This window comes from Sphaeramia orbicularis, chromosome 3 (genome assembly GCF_902148855.1).
Source record: "Sphaeramia orbicularis chromosome 3, fSphaOr1.1, whole genome shotgun sequence".
Classification (NCBI taxonomy): Eukaryota; Metazoa; Chordata; class Actinopteri; order Kurtiformes; family Apogonidae; genus Sphaeramia; species Sphaeramia orbicularis.
This window is the reverse complement of record NC_043959.1, coordinates 21,204,592-21,221,511: the sequence shown is the minus strand read 5'-3', so window position 1 is coordinate 21,221,511 and position 16,920 is coordinate 21,204,592. Positions and strand designations below refer to the sequence as shown.

At 35.8% G+C, this 16,920-nt stretch overlaps 1 protein-coding gene across 1 annotated transcript; it reads right to left on the bottom strand.

Annotated features, from left to right (window-relative positions):
- Positions 1–8,445: 8,445 nt before the first annotated feature.
- Positions 8,446–15,898, bottom strand: LOC115437675 (N-acetyllactosaminide alpha-1,3-galactosyltransferase-like). The gene is made up of 6 exons (XM_030160990.1): positions 15,448–15,898; positions 13,095–13,148; positions 12,818–12,910; positions 12,623–12,715; positions 10,434–10,571; positions 8,446–9,268 (listed from the first exon to the last, which is right to left on the bottom strand). Exons 2-6 carry the CDS (start codon positions 13,097–13,099, stop codon positions 8,587–8,589), a joined length of 1,011 nt encoding a protein of 336 aa, XP_030016850.1. The 5' UTR covers positions 13,100–13,148; positions 15,448–15,898; the 3' UTR covers positions 8,446–8,586.
- Positions 15,899–16,920: the final 1,022 nt, after the last annotated feature.

The window sequence follows — 16,920 nt, the reverse complement described above, 5'->3', positions numbered from 1 at the left end:
ACAAGATTAAGACAGACTGGCACTAGAGGGTCCAGTTCAGCCTGTGGGATGAATTTGTGAAATGCAAAATTTTCATCATGTAATTACATTTTTTCCCCCGTTTTTTGTTTATTTGGAAAAGCAAATCATAAAAAACTTCCATTTCAAGTACATTTCAATGTCAACACCTCAAATGTGGACGAGAGAGCGACTGTTGCTATTTCAAGTTTTTAGAATAAAAGAGCAAATTTAACAAATGGGCAGGAGGAGGGCTAGCTCCACTTCATCTTCAACAGGATAAAACACATTAATCCAGTGGTTCCCAACCTTTTTGGTTCCTGACCCCACTGTCACATTACAAATTTCTAGCGACCCCAGACATTCAAAATGGAGACTTTTTTTTTTTTTTTTTTGCAAAAATTAATATGTTTTTGATCATGCAATAGTTTGCTATACTATGTTACAAATAAACATTAATTTTAGACGACATTTAGTCACATAATGTATATTATTCTAGACGGAGGCAGTAAATCCAGGTGTAGATTACTGCACAAAGTGAGAATTTGATTTTCCTTGGTCAGGATATGTACAGTCAGTCCAGCTTGGATTTACAAGGCTGACAATTAATACTGAACAAACAAGAACTCAAACTATGAATTATGAAAGCGCTGCAGCATCTGAAACTGACCACAATGAACATTTGACAGATAAACAGAACCACAGTGCTTCAGTTTCAGACTCACAGTTTATCATGTCTTTTATGTTATGATTGTTTTTCTCAACTCACCATATAATTTTATTAGTAAGTTGTTTTTTTTTTTGTTTTTGTTTTTCTTTTTGTTTATTTTTATCAATTACTAGAAATTTCAGGCGACCCCATTTGAATTCCAGGTGACCCCACGTGGGATCCCGACCCCAAGGTTAAAAAATATTGCATTAAGGTGTGTATATTTACACAACCCTAAACAGGAATGTATATCATGTAAATGTTTCCACATAACAAGTACATTCAACTCACAGCAATTACAGGTTTTACATAGTCTGCCCATTTTGACCAAATAGTGAAAACAGATTCCCTTTGACCCATAAAAGAAAATGTCAACTTCTCCAGAATGTAAATGTCCTGTACAATATCGATCCATTCTTCCATTATGGGTGCTTCAGGCTTTAATCATTTTCTAATGATAGTCTTTTTCCTAACTGCCAAAAGCATTAACAACAGTTTTTTTAATCTTTCAGAGTCCAGTTATCACATGAAATATCTCCTAAGTACAGGGTGTCACACTTACAAGGCCTTTTTCAGTGAAGATGTTATTTAAATGTTCACACAGCTACTCCCAGAATGGTTTGATCACTGGACAACTTCAGAAAATATGATTGTGATTATTTATCCCACAGAGTCTCCAACGGGTGTTTCCACTTCCCTGATCATGGAATTAAATTAAATTAATTAATTAATTAATTTTCATATTGTCAATATTTATACATTGTGTTATTATTTTATTGGTCTGACCTGCTCGAGATCATACTGGGCTATATGTGACCCCTGACATAATAATGAGTTTGACACCCCTACAACAGAACATGATGGATTCTGATAGGTTACACTAGTACATTTTTATACAGTCATTAAAATGAAATCAGCCTTTAACACAGATGGATTTTACTGCAGGGTTTGAATGCAGTTGTTGAGTATATTCATGTGTACCATTAGTAATTTTACTTAAGAGGAGCATCTGAATATATCTCCACCATAAACTGGACTGTGTTATTTGTCCTTTTCATGCTTGTTCAGTCTTTGACAGGCCAACTCTAAAGTGTCAGGGTGTGCTAGTGTTCCAGACTGTGACTATGAATAACGCATTGTTTTAATCAGTCTGAAAGGGCAAAGTTGGTCTGAGGTCAGCTGAAAGACACTGGAGGCTGCGCTGGTTACTTCCTGTATTCTTATTTACAGACTGCAGAGGTGGAAAAAGTATGGAAAAACTGTAATTAAGTAAAAGTATTTATTTATTAAGAACATGCAAAGAAACAAAACAAAAGAAAGCAAAATAAGACGAAAACAAAATAACATTTAAATGAACAGAATCTGTCTCCAAGTACATGTCTGAATTTGCATGGTTCGAAAAGGAGTAGGAAGAAGTAGCTTATAAACGTATTTAATCCTACCCCTCAAGTGCTTTTACGCCTTTATCAGTAACTTAATACATGAATTAAACAATACAGTTTTCCTAATTTAGCATTCAACCCATAATTAATACATAATGCAGTAATTTAATTATGCACAATATTATCATGGCAGTACCATCATACAAACAGACTCAACAATTCAACAATTTTCTTCAATAATTCCTGCATATTTATCAATACAACATTATCCATAAACAAACAGCCCTCACTGTCATTTTTAAAAAGTATTAAAAGTATCTTTACTTAAATTCTGCTAAAGTAAAAGCACTCATCTAAAAATCTACTTGAGTAGAAGAAAAAAGTACTTAATTGAAAATGTACTTTGAGTAAAAGTTACTTAGTTACTTTCAGTTACTTGATGTAAAAACAGGACGACTCATAAATCCAATCCAGCACTAGTTGTTTTTAAATCAAATTTTAGTCCAGATAATAATTAGGACCTTTCAGGCGGTATAATGTGCAAACTTTGTTCAGACCATCCCATAAACCGTTTCCAAGTACAACTGGTGTAAGTTGTGAATTCTAGAATCCATTTTTTCTCTTTACTTACAAACGCTAGCTGTACTGCGAATTAAAGCCACTAAAGCAGACTTACTAAATGACACATATGAAACTTAAACCAACCAAACTCCAAGTGTCTGGGAGACTCACGTTTTAAAAACAACTGAGCTGACTTTGATGGGCTTTCACTGTCCACCCAAAGCTCACACTGGAAAAATCTAAATCTTACCCAGTGTATTTTTCTCATTTCTAGTCCAAATATCTCATCACACTTAAAATAAGACATAATCACCAAAAGAGTAACTTTTCAGTGAGATATAAGAAGTTAGTTTTAGACAATAGATCTGGAAAATCTTATTTCAAGAAATCTTACCAAGACACTTGTTACATTGGCAGGTTTTTCTGCTTAATTCCAGATTTCTTTTTTCTTTTTCTTTTTCTTTGCTTAATTCAAGCAAAAAGTGCATATTCTAGGCTACAGGGAACAACCCGGGAGCAGGTCTATTATACATGAATTAAGGAAGAAAAAAGGTACTCAAAACAAGTGAAATATCTGTCCATGCAGCAAGAGAATTTCACTTGACAAGACTTCTTGAATTCAGATTGTTAAATCTACAAATAAGCATGTCTTACATATGTATGAACAGTTACGATAAGAAATGAACTCTGAAAACAAAATAAGTTATCAAAGACTTCTACATCTAAGTTTGTTTGTTTTTTTTTTATCTTGGTAAGAACCAAATAATGTTCAGTGCATAAGAGACCAGTTGGAGCTAAAATCATTCACACGTATTATTTCTGACTGTCCTCTGATAAAAGCAGTTCATGAACATGAGGTGACTCATTTCATCTGGGCTACTTCAGTTGAAACGTTAGTGATCAGGCTGGTTCTAGATAGTCATATATGAGGTGGCAACCAGGAATGTGAATTGGGCACATGCCACTGCTGGGGGGTGGGTGTGTCTGGGTGGGTTATGTGTGCGTAGGTACCACACAATGAGTACACACACACCATATGACTGTACAAAGTCAAAGTGAAACTTAAGATGCTTTACTGATTCCTCTAAGCCCCCCTGCTGTTGTGCAACTAGTTTACCTTCTTCCAACCGTTGGAAATGTTTATTTGAGGGGGCAGGACATTTGTTTAAGGCTGGGAATTCTGCGAGCACACGTTGGTGCAATTTCCTTTTAGTTCAGACCGATTGTTTTTTCCCACATTTCATTTTTTACTCAGTAACGGAGATGTTTCAATGTAGTGAAGTAAAATACTTGTGTCAAAATGTACTTGAGTAAAAGTAAAATTACCTATTTCAAAAACTGCTTTAAAAAATTACAAATTACTCACAAAAACTACTCAATTACAGTAATGTGAGTAAATGTAATTCGTTACTTTCCACCTCTGACAGACGGTATGTTCTGTACAAACTATAAAGACCACTGTGTGCTTGAAAGCATTAACATGAGGTGAATCTGTGAGAGTACAGAAGGGTAATTAAGGATTTGTGTTACAGTATTTGACAGTATCATTTAGGTTACTGAGACTCAACCAGAACGTCAATGAAACCAAGATAGGGCTCTAAAGACAGTTACATTTACAGTCACAGGGAAGGAACAGGCACCAGTACAGAGAACAGGAACGTCAGCATGAATCCAACAAAGTGATAAGTGTAAGGTCAGCGAAGTTAGAAAGTGATCAACTGTTGAAGTCTTGGTTTAATAGAACACACACTGAAAGAAATTAACACTGCAACACCTACGCTCCTACGCCACAGCAAAACAAAATGGGAGTCAATAGTGAGTTAACAGTCATCAACCCAGAGTAAGCTGGCACAACAGCAGACAATGTTATAACTCTATACATGTCATACTTTGTGTTTGCACCACTTTTTGTGCAGATAAGATGGATGTTGAACTCAGATTAGCTGGTCCGGGTCCAGTCTGAATGGTCTGTTTAGGTTTCAGGTTTATTTTTAATCAGTCATCGTCCATAATAAACAAAAAGGAGCTGGCTTGTTTACAATTTGTCCAGAAGTCTGCTGCGAGGTTTCTGACCCGCACCAACAGGAGAACCCACATCACACCTGTTCTTAAATCTCTCCACTGGCTTCATTTTCTGTATCGTTTTCACTTTAAAATTCTGGTGCTAAAACCGTCTTTACTAGGGTCAAAACACAGTAATGTCCCATCAGAGAGCGAACTTCAGTTGACTGCCATTCCAACATTTATTTCAATATAAAGTAGCTTCTTGTTTTGGATAATCTCTTATGGTTCAATTAAAGCAAAAATGAATTTAAAAGGCAAGGCAAGACAAGGCAGGTTTATTTATATATAACATTTCATGTACAAGACAATTCAAAGTGATTTACATAAAACATTAAAAGCATTACAGCAGGGAAGGAATATAAAGTATAGGCATGAGAAAAGCAAACAAACAAAAAAAAATCAGATAAATAGAACAGATAAACAGATAAAACCTTTTAGCTTAAAAAGAACAGTGCAGATCTGAACTGAAGAATAAAAACTCTATTCAAATGCAGCTGAGAACAGGTGGGTCTTTAACCTGGATTTAAATAAACTGAGTGTTTCAGCTCATCTGTGGTTTTCTGGAAGTTTGTTCCAGACATGTGGAGCATAGAAGCTGAACGCAGCTTCTCCATGTCTGGTTCTGACTCTGGGAACTGACAAAAGACCGGATCCAGATGACCTGAGGGGTCTGGTGGGTTCATACTGGGTCAGGAGGTCACTGATGTATTTTGATCCTAAACCATTCAGAGGTTTATAGACCAGCAACAGAACTTTAAAGTCTATCCTCTGATGGACAGGCAGCCGGGGTAAGGACCTCAGAGTTGGACTAATGCGGTCTAGTAAAAGTAAAATTGTGGGTCATTTAGCAACACTAATCTGTCAAATTGTCTCGAAAATGTCCCATCAGAGAGACTTTGAATACCGTGTTTTGACCCACTAAGACGGGGTGTCAAACATGCGGCCCAGGGGCCAAATGCGGCCTGCCAAAAGGTCCAGTCTGGCCCTTGGGATGTTTTTGCAAAGTCAAAAATTCCAGTCTTGAATTGAATTAAGCAAAAAAAATGTATAAATAAAATTTTTTAAAAATTAGCTTGAATTAAGGAAAAAATGTGGAATTAAGCAAAAAAAAAATACATCTTCAGTTAAGTTAAAAAAAAAAAACCAAAATCTTAAATTTAGCAAAAAAAATCTTGAAATAACAACTTCAAATTTTTGTCTTTGTTTTAGTGCAAAAAATAACATTAAATTATGAAAATATTTACATTTACAAACTATCCTGTAACAATTAAATGTGAATAACCTGAACAAATATGAACAACCTGAAATGTGTAAAGAAAATTAAGCACAGCTTTAACTATTTTCTGCCTGTTACTAAGTGTTTAGTGTCTTCGTAGATCCGATCCATAATGCACATGTAGAAATGATAACTTGAAGCAGAATATTGTTAAAATTGCCCTTAGTTTTCCTCAAGAAATTTCAGTTTTTTCAAGTTATTCACATCTTTTTTGTTTGGATAGTTTCTAAAAGTAAGTATTTTCATAATTTAATTTTTTTTTCTTTACCCTAAAACAAAGACAAAAATTTGGAGTTGTCATTATTTATATATTATGTTATTTTTTTACTGGTCCAGCCCACTGCAGATCAAATTTAGCTGAATTTGCCCCCTGAAAGAAAATGAGTTTGACACCCCTGCACTAAGAGATGGGATCCTATGTGACCTTTGTTGCTGCAATAATACTTATTGGTGATGCAAAACTCCATGCTGTTAATCAAGGTGCTGTCATTCTGCCCCTGACTAAGATTTATATCTAGAGCCTTATTTTTGGAAGTGGTCATTTTTTGATATGATTATTATTGTTTTCTTTGATTTCCATCCTGTGTTACCTGTGGGAATACACTTGCAGCTGTGAAGCAGGAAAAGAAACTAAACTGAACTGTACTTGAATACATACATTGTATTGTACTGAAAAAAAGAAAATCTAATAAAAACTAAGTTAAATAAATAAATAAATAAATAAATTCTGGTGCTCACGTTCTGTGCTTCACATGGCCAGGCCCCTGCATACACTGCTGCCCTGATCCAGCCCTACAGCTCAGCTAATACATGAGGTGACAGGTCTTTTAACCCTTTAAACCCTAAGTCTAAAATGGTCTGCCTGGACTTTTTTTCTTATTTTGACTAGCTTAAAAGTTAGAAAATATGCTGTGAGTGAGTCCATTTGCCCATTTTTGCAGAGCACTTTTTGTTCATCAAATCTAGCAATCATTTACAATTTACTGCATGTTATAATACTGCTAAAACGGTTAATTTCTCCAGGTTCTAGCACAGGCATGAGTGAAATCACCGTAATCACCCAAAAAATCCTGTAAAGCACAACGTCTCAGGTTTCAGAAACCGTTGGAATTTTTCCAATTGCGCAAACACTGACAGTTACAGCCATCCAAACTGCATATGTGCAGGGTGTGTCAGCGATGACACGTCAGGTTTTAAAGAGTTAAAGCTGTGGCGCTGCATCTCTGGAATGATCTCCCTCTGTGCGTACTGTCAGTGGTATCTGCTGAGACTTTTAAAAAACATCTTAAGACACTCTTGATCAAAAGGGCATTTTAATTCCTAACTGACTCAGGGCTGCTATAACTGATTGCACTTTATGTATTTATTACATTTATTTGTATTTTAACTGTATTTTATTCTATTTTTAAATGGTATTTTAATTGTATTTTGCACTGTAAAGTACTTTGTGACTGACTGTCTGTGAAAAGTGCTTTATAAATAAAATGTACTTCCTTAAAATTTACGTAATAGAGAAAACACAAACAATGAGGCTGATTTTAAGTCAGCCGAATGTGGATTATGTCGAGACTGAATAGGTTTAGGCAGAAAGTAATTACTTATATACACCTCACCTACATTCGCATCTAAATCAGTTTTAGGCATCAGTCACAAGACCAAAAATCATTCCTGCTTGTATCCCTCAAAAATATCTTTCCAAACCAATGTTTTGAAAACCATTAATGAAGTGCACATCTTTAAATTCATGTTAATGTCATTCCATAATTTAACCCCAATTACAGAAACACATCTTTTTATACATTTAAGGGTGTTTTGAAATCATACCTGCTTTCCCGTATTGAACATGTAGGAGTAGATCCACTTTAATCACATTATCTGAGTGTGTTAGTCTGACTAATAACACATCGATTTCGGTCTAGCGAACATGTTTACATGCACTTTTAAAGTCGGGTTTTAGTCAGACTAATGCAATAATTTTTTTAAGTGTCATGTCAGCTGAGTGACTGACACTGTGACTGAAAGTTTGTGTGCATATTTGTCATAGTTTTTCAGGTGGAAGATGCACTGTTTGCTTTTTGTATAGTCATTGTTTCAAGGAAAAGGAAGTGCTATTGTCAAGTATTTAACTAGAAGCACTCGGAGAGCGCAGACCTCAGCCAAGGCTGATCAGTGGGCCCCCCCGTGGGCCCCCCCACCCCCAATCACCCCCAAAAGTTAATAATTTCTTCCTTATCCCATTTCCAACAAACCCTGAAAATTTCATCAAAATCTGTCCATAACTTTTTGAGTTATGTTGCACACTAACGGACAGACAAACAGACAGACAAACAAACCCTGGCAAAAATATAACCTCCTTGGTGGAGGTAATAAAAGCCTGAATCAAATCAGGCCTGAATCAAATATCACTCATCCCAGACTATTTTAGGAAAAAAAAGCAATGAGTGGACAACTTTGTGAAACATTTTTACATTAAAATTTAATGAAAATATATTATAAAATTTATAGTTCATTAAAGTCTGTTTTTATTCACATTTTCCACCACATACCACCTTTTCTGGAAGTCCAATATATAATGGAAGAACAAAACTTTACAAGCACTAGGTGCGCAGTGTATCATAATGTTTTTCTGCCCAAATCAGCCGCATTATTTTTATCTCCGACCTCCCTCCAATTTTCTCATCCCAGCAGTACTCAGGGGAGAGCAGCCGGGTTGGTTTATTAACCCAGAAGAACTTGTTCAGGTGACTCTCATCATGCCACAGAGCCTCAACGCCATTTAATTTGTCCTCCATGATGCCCAGGTAGCACTCATCAACCAAAGCCTTCACATTTTGCCATGAGCCTCCAAAGACAGCTGCGTGATAGTAGAAATCCCCTGTTGTCATGTAGGCTTTGGACTTTGGATTCTTGTCATAGGTGAATGCGCTTTCTGGACGATCGTAGAAGTAGGAGTGTAGCATAGCAACAGATTCACCCAGAGCTTCTGAGCCAAATCGTGCCTTAAATACCTGATCAACATCTAAGCAATAGACATAAGGGAAATGGTAACTGATCTCTGTGTCTATGAGCTCAGAGATGAACTTCATACGCATCATAGAGATGTCCTGCCACCTGGAGTACTTTTCCACTTTGATTACCTTCAGGTTTCGCCGTGGACCCAGCTTCATTTTTGGTACACTTTCTGGTAAATCTGTAAATATGTAGTACGTCACCGGTAAACCCGACATGAAGTGAACTTCTGCAGAGACAAGAAAGTTGTGGAGGTAGGCATCCAGGTATCTACAACAGAGGGAAAGATGGAAACAATTCAGTCAGTGGTCTTAAAGGAGTGATATTTTGCTTTTTTAAAATGGAATTCTTCATTTTCAAACATTTCCCTGTGGTCTACATAAACGGTAAATGTGCTGCTTGGGCTTGAATTCTTCATTAATTCAACTCTACAGGTCCATCTTTAACCCTATTTCTGAGTAATGACATCAGAAAGGTGGTTTTGAGCGCTGGCCCTTTAAATGCAAATGAGCCACCTCTAGCCCTGCCCCCTCCAGGTTGTTGACTGAGCTTTCTGTCCCATTCAGCCACTTGTGTTCATTAATACAACCAACAACTGAACATTTTAGGTAATCGGCTCCAATTTAGGACATATTTTCAGTTTTTACTACAACCGCTGCTGCTGACAAACAATTATGTCGTAGTCGGAGAAATGTTCATTGGAAGTCTTGACTTTATATGTGCAAATGTCATGATGTAACTAGTTATTAAACATAACAAATTAAGCAGGGATTGAAACAGGCTGTAGAAATCCACTTGACTTTTGTTGGAATGAATACAAAGATAGTTTTGCAGCACCTGGAGGATTCAAATTCAAACTTTAGGAACTATTAGGGTCCAAATACACAAATAAATGAACCAAAGACTAATAAAAGTGGGTTTAGCAAAATATGAGCCCTTTAAAAAAAACACCCCAATTTGACTTTTTATACATAATTGTCAAAAATAACAGTTAGATTGGTTTCAATGCAGAGGTGAAACGAACCCGAAAATGAGTTGTTTTTCCTTTTTCTTCATATTCAAGTGAACAATGGGAATGTAATGGAAAACCGGTTGTGTTGTGTAACGTACAATAGAGGGTGGGGCAATAAAATGATAAGTATTGTTTTTGTGAGCTTCTTACACTGCGATAACTGTTTTTTGCACTATTTAGACTTTTTCATGGGTTTGTTTGTTGACAGTGTCAGCTAAAACACTCATAGTTGTTTCAGTGTTTTGTGGTTATATATAACTTTACACAAGTGTATTTTGATGTTTAACAGAAGTCAGGATTTGTCTGCTTGCCTCCCAATTTGTAAAAAGAGTAAAACCATGATTCTGACTTTTTCAACATTCCCAGATATCGGCCTTTAAACTGTACAAACTCTATTCCCTGGTAATGTCGTTGTCTTCTTACTTGCCCACAGCAAACACAGTCAGAGCCACAGATGACATGTGTTTCTTGTGTTCCTCATCATAAAGTTCGGGGTTAAACATTCCTTCCCAGATGATCGGTGCCTTCCAAGGTGTAGACGTCTTGACATCGGATCGGGCCCTGATATTAGAGTTGAAATCAGTCAGGATCTTTGCTCTATAACAAACCACCACCAAACTCATCTATATTTGATTGATTTTTTTTTATTTGTTAATATAGTAAAATAATTTTAATGTCTGAATACAAATTGTCAGACATCCATCCATCCATCCATCATATATATTATTATACCCCTGGCCACCCATATAATTAATATGTACATGTGCAGCCATGATGATGATGTAAATATGTAAATAATATTTATTTTAACTCAAATTCTATATAAATATTTATGTAAATACCTTTTTTTTTTCTCTCTTTATGTTTTTCAGTTTCATTCATGTGGTTTTTCTACCCGTCTTTTTTCTCTGCACTTGCTTGTTGTATGTTGTTGCTGTTTACTGTGAAACTTCCCCATGGTGGGATAAATAAGGTCTTATCTTTTCTTATCTTGAAATATACCAGGAATTCCAACCGTCTGTTTGAGATTTTTGTCCAGTTGATTTTTCCAAGACTAATTTCACACACATTTTCTTTACTACCGGGAGAGGTGGAGTGCCAAGTTAAATGGCTGAATTTTAATTTTTGGATTATTGATTGATTGATTATTTATTTTACAAATTTTAGAAAAGTTTTTTTTTTTTTTGTTTTTTTTTTAAAGACTGAAAGTTAACACTTGACAAGAGTAATGTTTGTCTTGATTTGACTGAACTACCCGAAAAGGACAGTCATTTAGTTTAATCTTTTTTTTTTTTTTTTTTTTAATTATCTTTAATTTGAAACGCAAAACTAATCCCTGACTGGGCAGGGTATCGGTGAACAGGAGGGGCAGAGCGTTGTGCGGCGGAGTAGGACTATTATCAAGCTCCACTAACTTTTTCACTTGTTACTCTGGTGTTTCTATTTGTTGTGAAATCATGTCAGAATAAACACTGGCTGATTTTGGGAGGGACTTGGCCAAGGATAGTATATTCAGTACAGAAATTGTTCAAAGAGAGAGATGAGGGAAACTGAATTTAAAAGTGCATTGTGTCAGAACAACTGTAAGAAGGATGTGTGTTCCAATCACAAGAGTTTAATTACACTGGTCTACAATTTTTTTTTAATAGAAATTATTTGCTTCAGATATTAAATGTGCTAAATGTTACATATTTTAATAAGATTAATTGGAAAACAAATGACCAAAGTGCTGGTTTGCTGATGTTTTCAAGGTATATGACAAAGTGTTATTACACATATATACACATATATATTGGTTTATGTACATTTATACAATAGATTTATAAATGTTCCACTGATAGAACCTGTGAAGTGAATGTATTGTCATGTGCAGACAATGTTTTGAAGTAGATCTGGCAGCTCTGACACTAATATTTCATTGGTGTTAAACCAGTTCTCTTGTTAATTCTCAAATTTCACATTTTGACTCAAGACTGTATCTTTGAAACTTCAGCCAACCAGTGTCTTTGACTTGATTTTTCTTTATCAGTGACTCACACAAGGTAAAATTTCACTACTTTTATACTGGAAGTATTTGACATGTAGACCAGCGTTATGAAACAGTTGAACAGATGAATTAAAGCAAAGTAATAACATAAATCAGTTTAAAGGAATACATAAAATACCATTTTTTAAATAAATACAAGGATGAGGAAAAACAGTTTAATTCAGGACGGTAGTGTTATTGTTTAAAGAAAAAAATAGAGCTGGAGTGGATGACCCTAATGTGGGACATTTTTTGTATGTCAGACTTCTGCAGTATATTATAATGTTAAGCCAACATGATAACGTAAAAATAACAATAATATATAATGTAAAGTTTAAGTGTTCCACATTAGGATAGTTCACCCTATTATGTTGAGCTGTTATGTTCTTTATTTAAACAAATTAATTTGAGTTACATGTGATGGGACAGGGGTAAGAACATATATTATACTTCTGTCTACCTCTTTTTCAAACATGAGAAGAAAAGGAAATGTAAAAGTTCTATGTAAGTACTGTGAATGTTAAACATGTTTGAAATAAAAAAAAATATATATATATCTCACTATCTGTATTGTCAGAATTCTTACCCATATTTAAGAGTACCATCTGTGCTGATGTTTGGTGTGAACACTCTTCTGCCGAAAGAACGCTGATTTACAGGTGCAAAGGTCTTTATTTGGCTGAGATGTGTTAAAAAAAAACAAAAGAAAACAAAAAAACAAAACGTTAATGATGTAATCCAGTGATAAAATGTAGTTTGGTGATATACTTTTTATACTCACTAAAGATATAAAGAAACAAAGGAGGTGAAGACCAAGGCAAAAGCGAAAAAGCCAAATTGCCCAAAGCCTTTTGCATTGAACATCAATTGTGCCCTATGAGAAAACAAACCAAAATGTCTATAAGAGTCATGTACATATAAACAGATTTCCACAACCACGAACAAATCAGAGAGTGCTCATGAGGAGAAGGGCTTTGTTGATCAGTAATTCAGAACATTTCTAAGGTTACATCGGCCCATCCATCACCAAACATGATATTTTTTAGGAGGCGGACTACCTCATAGCTAGAATAACTCCTCACTGGCGTCCTGTCAGGTGCCCAACCCGAGAACTGTAAGACAGCGAGAAAGATGATAAGGAAATTGGCAGTCACAGTGGTGCAACAAGTTTCAGTAAGATACTGGTACAGATACCACAAAACATCTAAAACTCGTTGGCAGAAAACACGAAGAGCATGATCCAGCTGGTGGACCCACATGATATGACTTGAAATACTTCCTTGCTGAACAAGTTTTCCTAGTATTTTACAAACTGTCATGGTTTCAATACATTTGACCAAATCTAAAAAAAAAAAAAAAAAAAAAAAAAAAAAAAAAAAAAAAAAATTAGCCTTTATGCATTTTCTGTACTTCTCATATGAAAACAAAATGTTTTTAGACCAGCATCAGTTGATGTAAAATGTTTAATAACTGTTGATCCACTAATTCTATTAATACATGTAAATAATTGCAGTAAAATACAATTTGTCATCTTTTCATGGTCATCAGATATGATTCATTTGGACGTTCAGAGGCTCCGTAGTGAACGTGGAAATACCATCATCTTCTACAACATTGATTCATCAGTAAAACCCATGGAGTTCTATCAATGACAGTAGTTGGACACACTTGTTTTAATGTTCAGTTAATTACATATTTTATTGAAAAAGTCACTTTTAAAATTTTTTTTCTGTTCTGATATAATAACCTTTGAATTCATTCTGAGCTTTTATGAAAATCTACATCAGTGTTTCTCAACGGGGGCAGTACCACCCTTCAGGGGGCATTGGAATATCTTTTGGGGGCGGCGGGGGGGTTTGGAACGAGAAAGCTGAGAGGGTGAGAGGGGGGTGCTCAGGCACAAATGGGGTATGTTAGTCACTGTTGTACATTACAACATTATAAATCACTCGCCCCCCTCCCAATGTAAAGAGTTTGTATCCAACTTATAACAAAGGCACCTACTCACATACTCCCCCCAGTCTCACCAACCCCCTCCCCATCACAAGTTTGTTTTCGGGGGGCACCAGGTGGCCAATGATGAGGTGAGGTGAGGGGGGGGCTTTACCTACTGAGCTATATAACCCACCGTGTCCTCCGCAAACAGTCCGTCACAGTTGGAATTTTTTTCAGGGATGGGGGGGGTGGCAGGAGGCTCCTCATGACATTAGTGGGTGTTTGTTCAAAAAAGGTTGAGAAACACTGATCTGCACAATCAGTTAATTAAATATCGGAAAACACCTGATTTTCACTGAAAAATGCAGAAGATAATTGTATAAAATAAATGGTGATAGAACACTTAGAGTAGGTTAAATGTAGAAAAATCCCAACAATACTCATGGGTCTTTAAAGGTTAATACAGTAAATATTTAGCCTTATTTCTCGGTTGTTTTATTCATAAGGAATTGAACTCATTTTATAATATCATACCATTATGTAATCCTGTTAGACCTTTTTTTGTTTGTTGATATTTCGCTTTGTTTCATTATAATCCTCTTAACTGTAGCAAGGCTGGTGTCTGACACAGATGTAACATAACACAGCATGTTGCAGCAGAAAACAATAAAAATAAACAACAAATGTATCGATAAAGAAAATTTAAAAATACTCTAAAATTTAAAAAACAAAAACAAAAAAAAAACATTACAAGCAGTGCTGCTGTTAGCATTTTTAGCTGAGAGGTCAAGACTATTAAAGTCATCTAGAGGATTGTTTGTTTTTATGTAGGTATTGTTGCTCCTGCACACAATGACTGTACAAATAGGGGAACAACACACATTTGTTCTATTCCTTCTATTGTACAATATTCGCTGAAGGTAGCATTCAGCAGACACCTGCTTCCAGGAAGATTTTAATACATTTTATCCAATCACTTTTTTTTTTTTTCCTTTTAACCATTGGGAAATTTAGTGTTTTATGGCAGCTTATCTGAAAATGTCCACTAATAACTCTACCTCATATAAAAACATCACACATTTAACATTCACCTACTGTAAAACACTAATGCATACCATAAAAGGTTAAATCTATAGGTGATGATTTGCATTATCCACGATTTTAAATTGATTAATTACTGGGAAAACAAGATTTTGTAGTTTACCACCAGTGTGTGAATGTGAGATTGAATGAATAATGGTTCAAATAATGTAAAGTGCTTTAGGCGCCTTGAAAAGTGCTATAAAAATCCAATCCATTATTATTATTATTATCATTATGAGTAAAAAACTGAATTAGCCTTAAGTGTTTTAATGATGCATTTTATTTGCTGTGAAAATTAATTTGTTTTTAATTGTTCCTGTGTCATGAAAATCCCAAATTCAGCAAGCTTTTTTTTTTCCCTCTCTAAATCTTCTGAAATTCAAGATGACTTACCTGTTGTCAGAGTGAAATCCACAACAAAATGATAAATGTTACAATCCAGTGTATATCAAAAGTCAGGGAGGAGTCAAAGTGGTTGTGCAGGTTTGAATTTTCCTCTTCTTATTTAAAGCAGTTTCCTCTACTTGATGGCTTCCCCCCCCGACATTGCAGCAGAGCCTCTACATCCCGAATGCCAGAGCCACACCTCACTTGGCACAGGTAAATCGAGAGCTCTGGAAACAGCTCAGATAATCCAGGCCGTCATTCACTTCAAAGCGGTTTGGCTTTTATCACCTTCACCATGACTTAATTGGTTACTGCTAGAACACAGACGATGTGACACTGATATCAACCTGCACAAGAAAATATGGCTGTAAACTGCAGGTGTCATCTGCAGGAAGAGGCGTAGCTAATGGAAATGAGGAATAGGACTGCAGAGGGGTGTGTGGATCATGTCAGCAGATGTTATTTAAAGAGCAAATTATTTAAAAAAAAACCCAAAACAAAACAGTTTCAGCACATTGCATATTTCAGCACGGAGATATACTCTGTTGTTTCTTCTTAAATAGTCCGAGGCACAAATGATCCATCAAATTTACCTTTTTGTCAGTCCGAGGCATCCTGTAGTGGTACTTAGAAAAGATAAAGTCCCCTTCAGAATGGATGAAAAAAGGACCAGGCTGCAGAACACAGGTCACAGCCAGCAGTTACAGCAGTTTTACAAGTAGTGCATCTTTGTTGAAAGTGTAACCCAATACATCTGCCGTCCCAGCACCATAATCTGTCCATGCAGTTCTCCTAATCCTGTGGTTAAGACTGACATCATCGAGCTGCAAACCTCACTTCCTGGTTCAACATCAGTCAATATTTGATTACAGCAATGTCTTTACTTAATGAGGCTCCACTGAGACGTGAACTTATTTAACTCAGAAGCAAACACTAGTTTCTATAGTCTGTGTTTTACCTGCAGTGGATCATATGTTTATGGGCCTTAAATACAGTTTGCAGCAGCATCCATTCACTTCATACTCAGCTCTGTGTCGACATATATCGTCATTTTATTTATCTTATAGTGAACTGTACAGAACAGTTCACCCCCCACCCCGATCACCACCAAAATTTAATCATTTGTTCCTTGTGCCAGTATCAACATTTCCTGAAAATTTCATTAAAATCCATCCATAACTTTTTGAGTTATCTTGCTAACAGAAAGACAGACAGACAGACGCTGATGAAAACATTACCTCTGCCGTTCCTTGGCAGAGGTAAAAATGCCAGTGGTTTCTGAAACCTGAGACAATGTGCAAACATGTTTGCTAGACTGAAATTGATGTGTTATTAGTCAGACTAACACACTCAGATAATGTGATTAAAGTGGATCTACTCCTACATGTTCAATACGGGAAAGCAGGTATGATTTCAGAGGTGTTTGTGTGTTTACAAAACACCCTTAAATGTATAAAAAGATGTGTTTCTGTAATTGGG

Coding starts and splice junctions, on each gene's coding strand:
- LOC115437675 (XM_030160990.1), bottom strand. Junction 10,572..12,622: donor GATGGTACTCTTAAATATGG/GTAAGAATTCTG, acceptor CTCTAATATCAG/GGCCCGATCCGATGTCAAGA. Junction 9,269..10,433: donor ACTGTGTTTGCTGTGGGCAA/GTAAGAAGACAA, acceptor CCTCTGTTGTAG/ATACCTGGATGCCTACCTCC.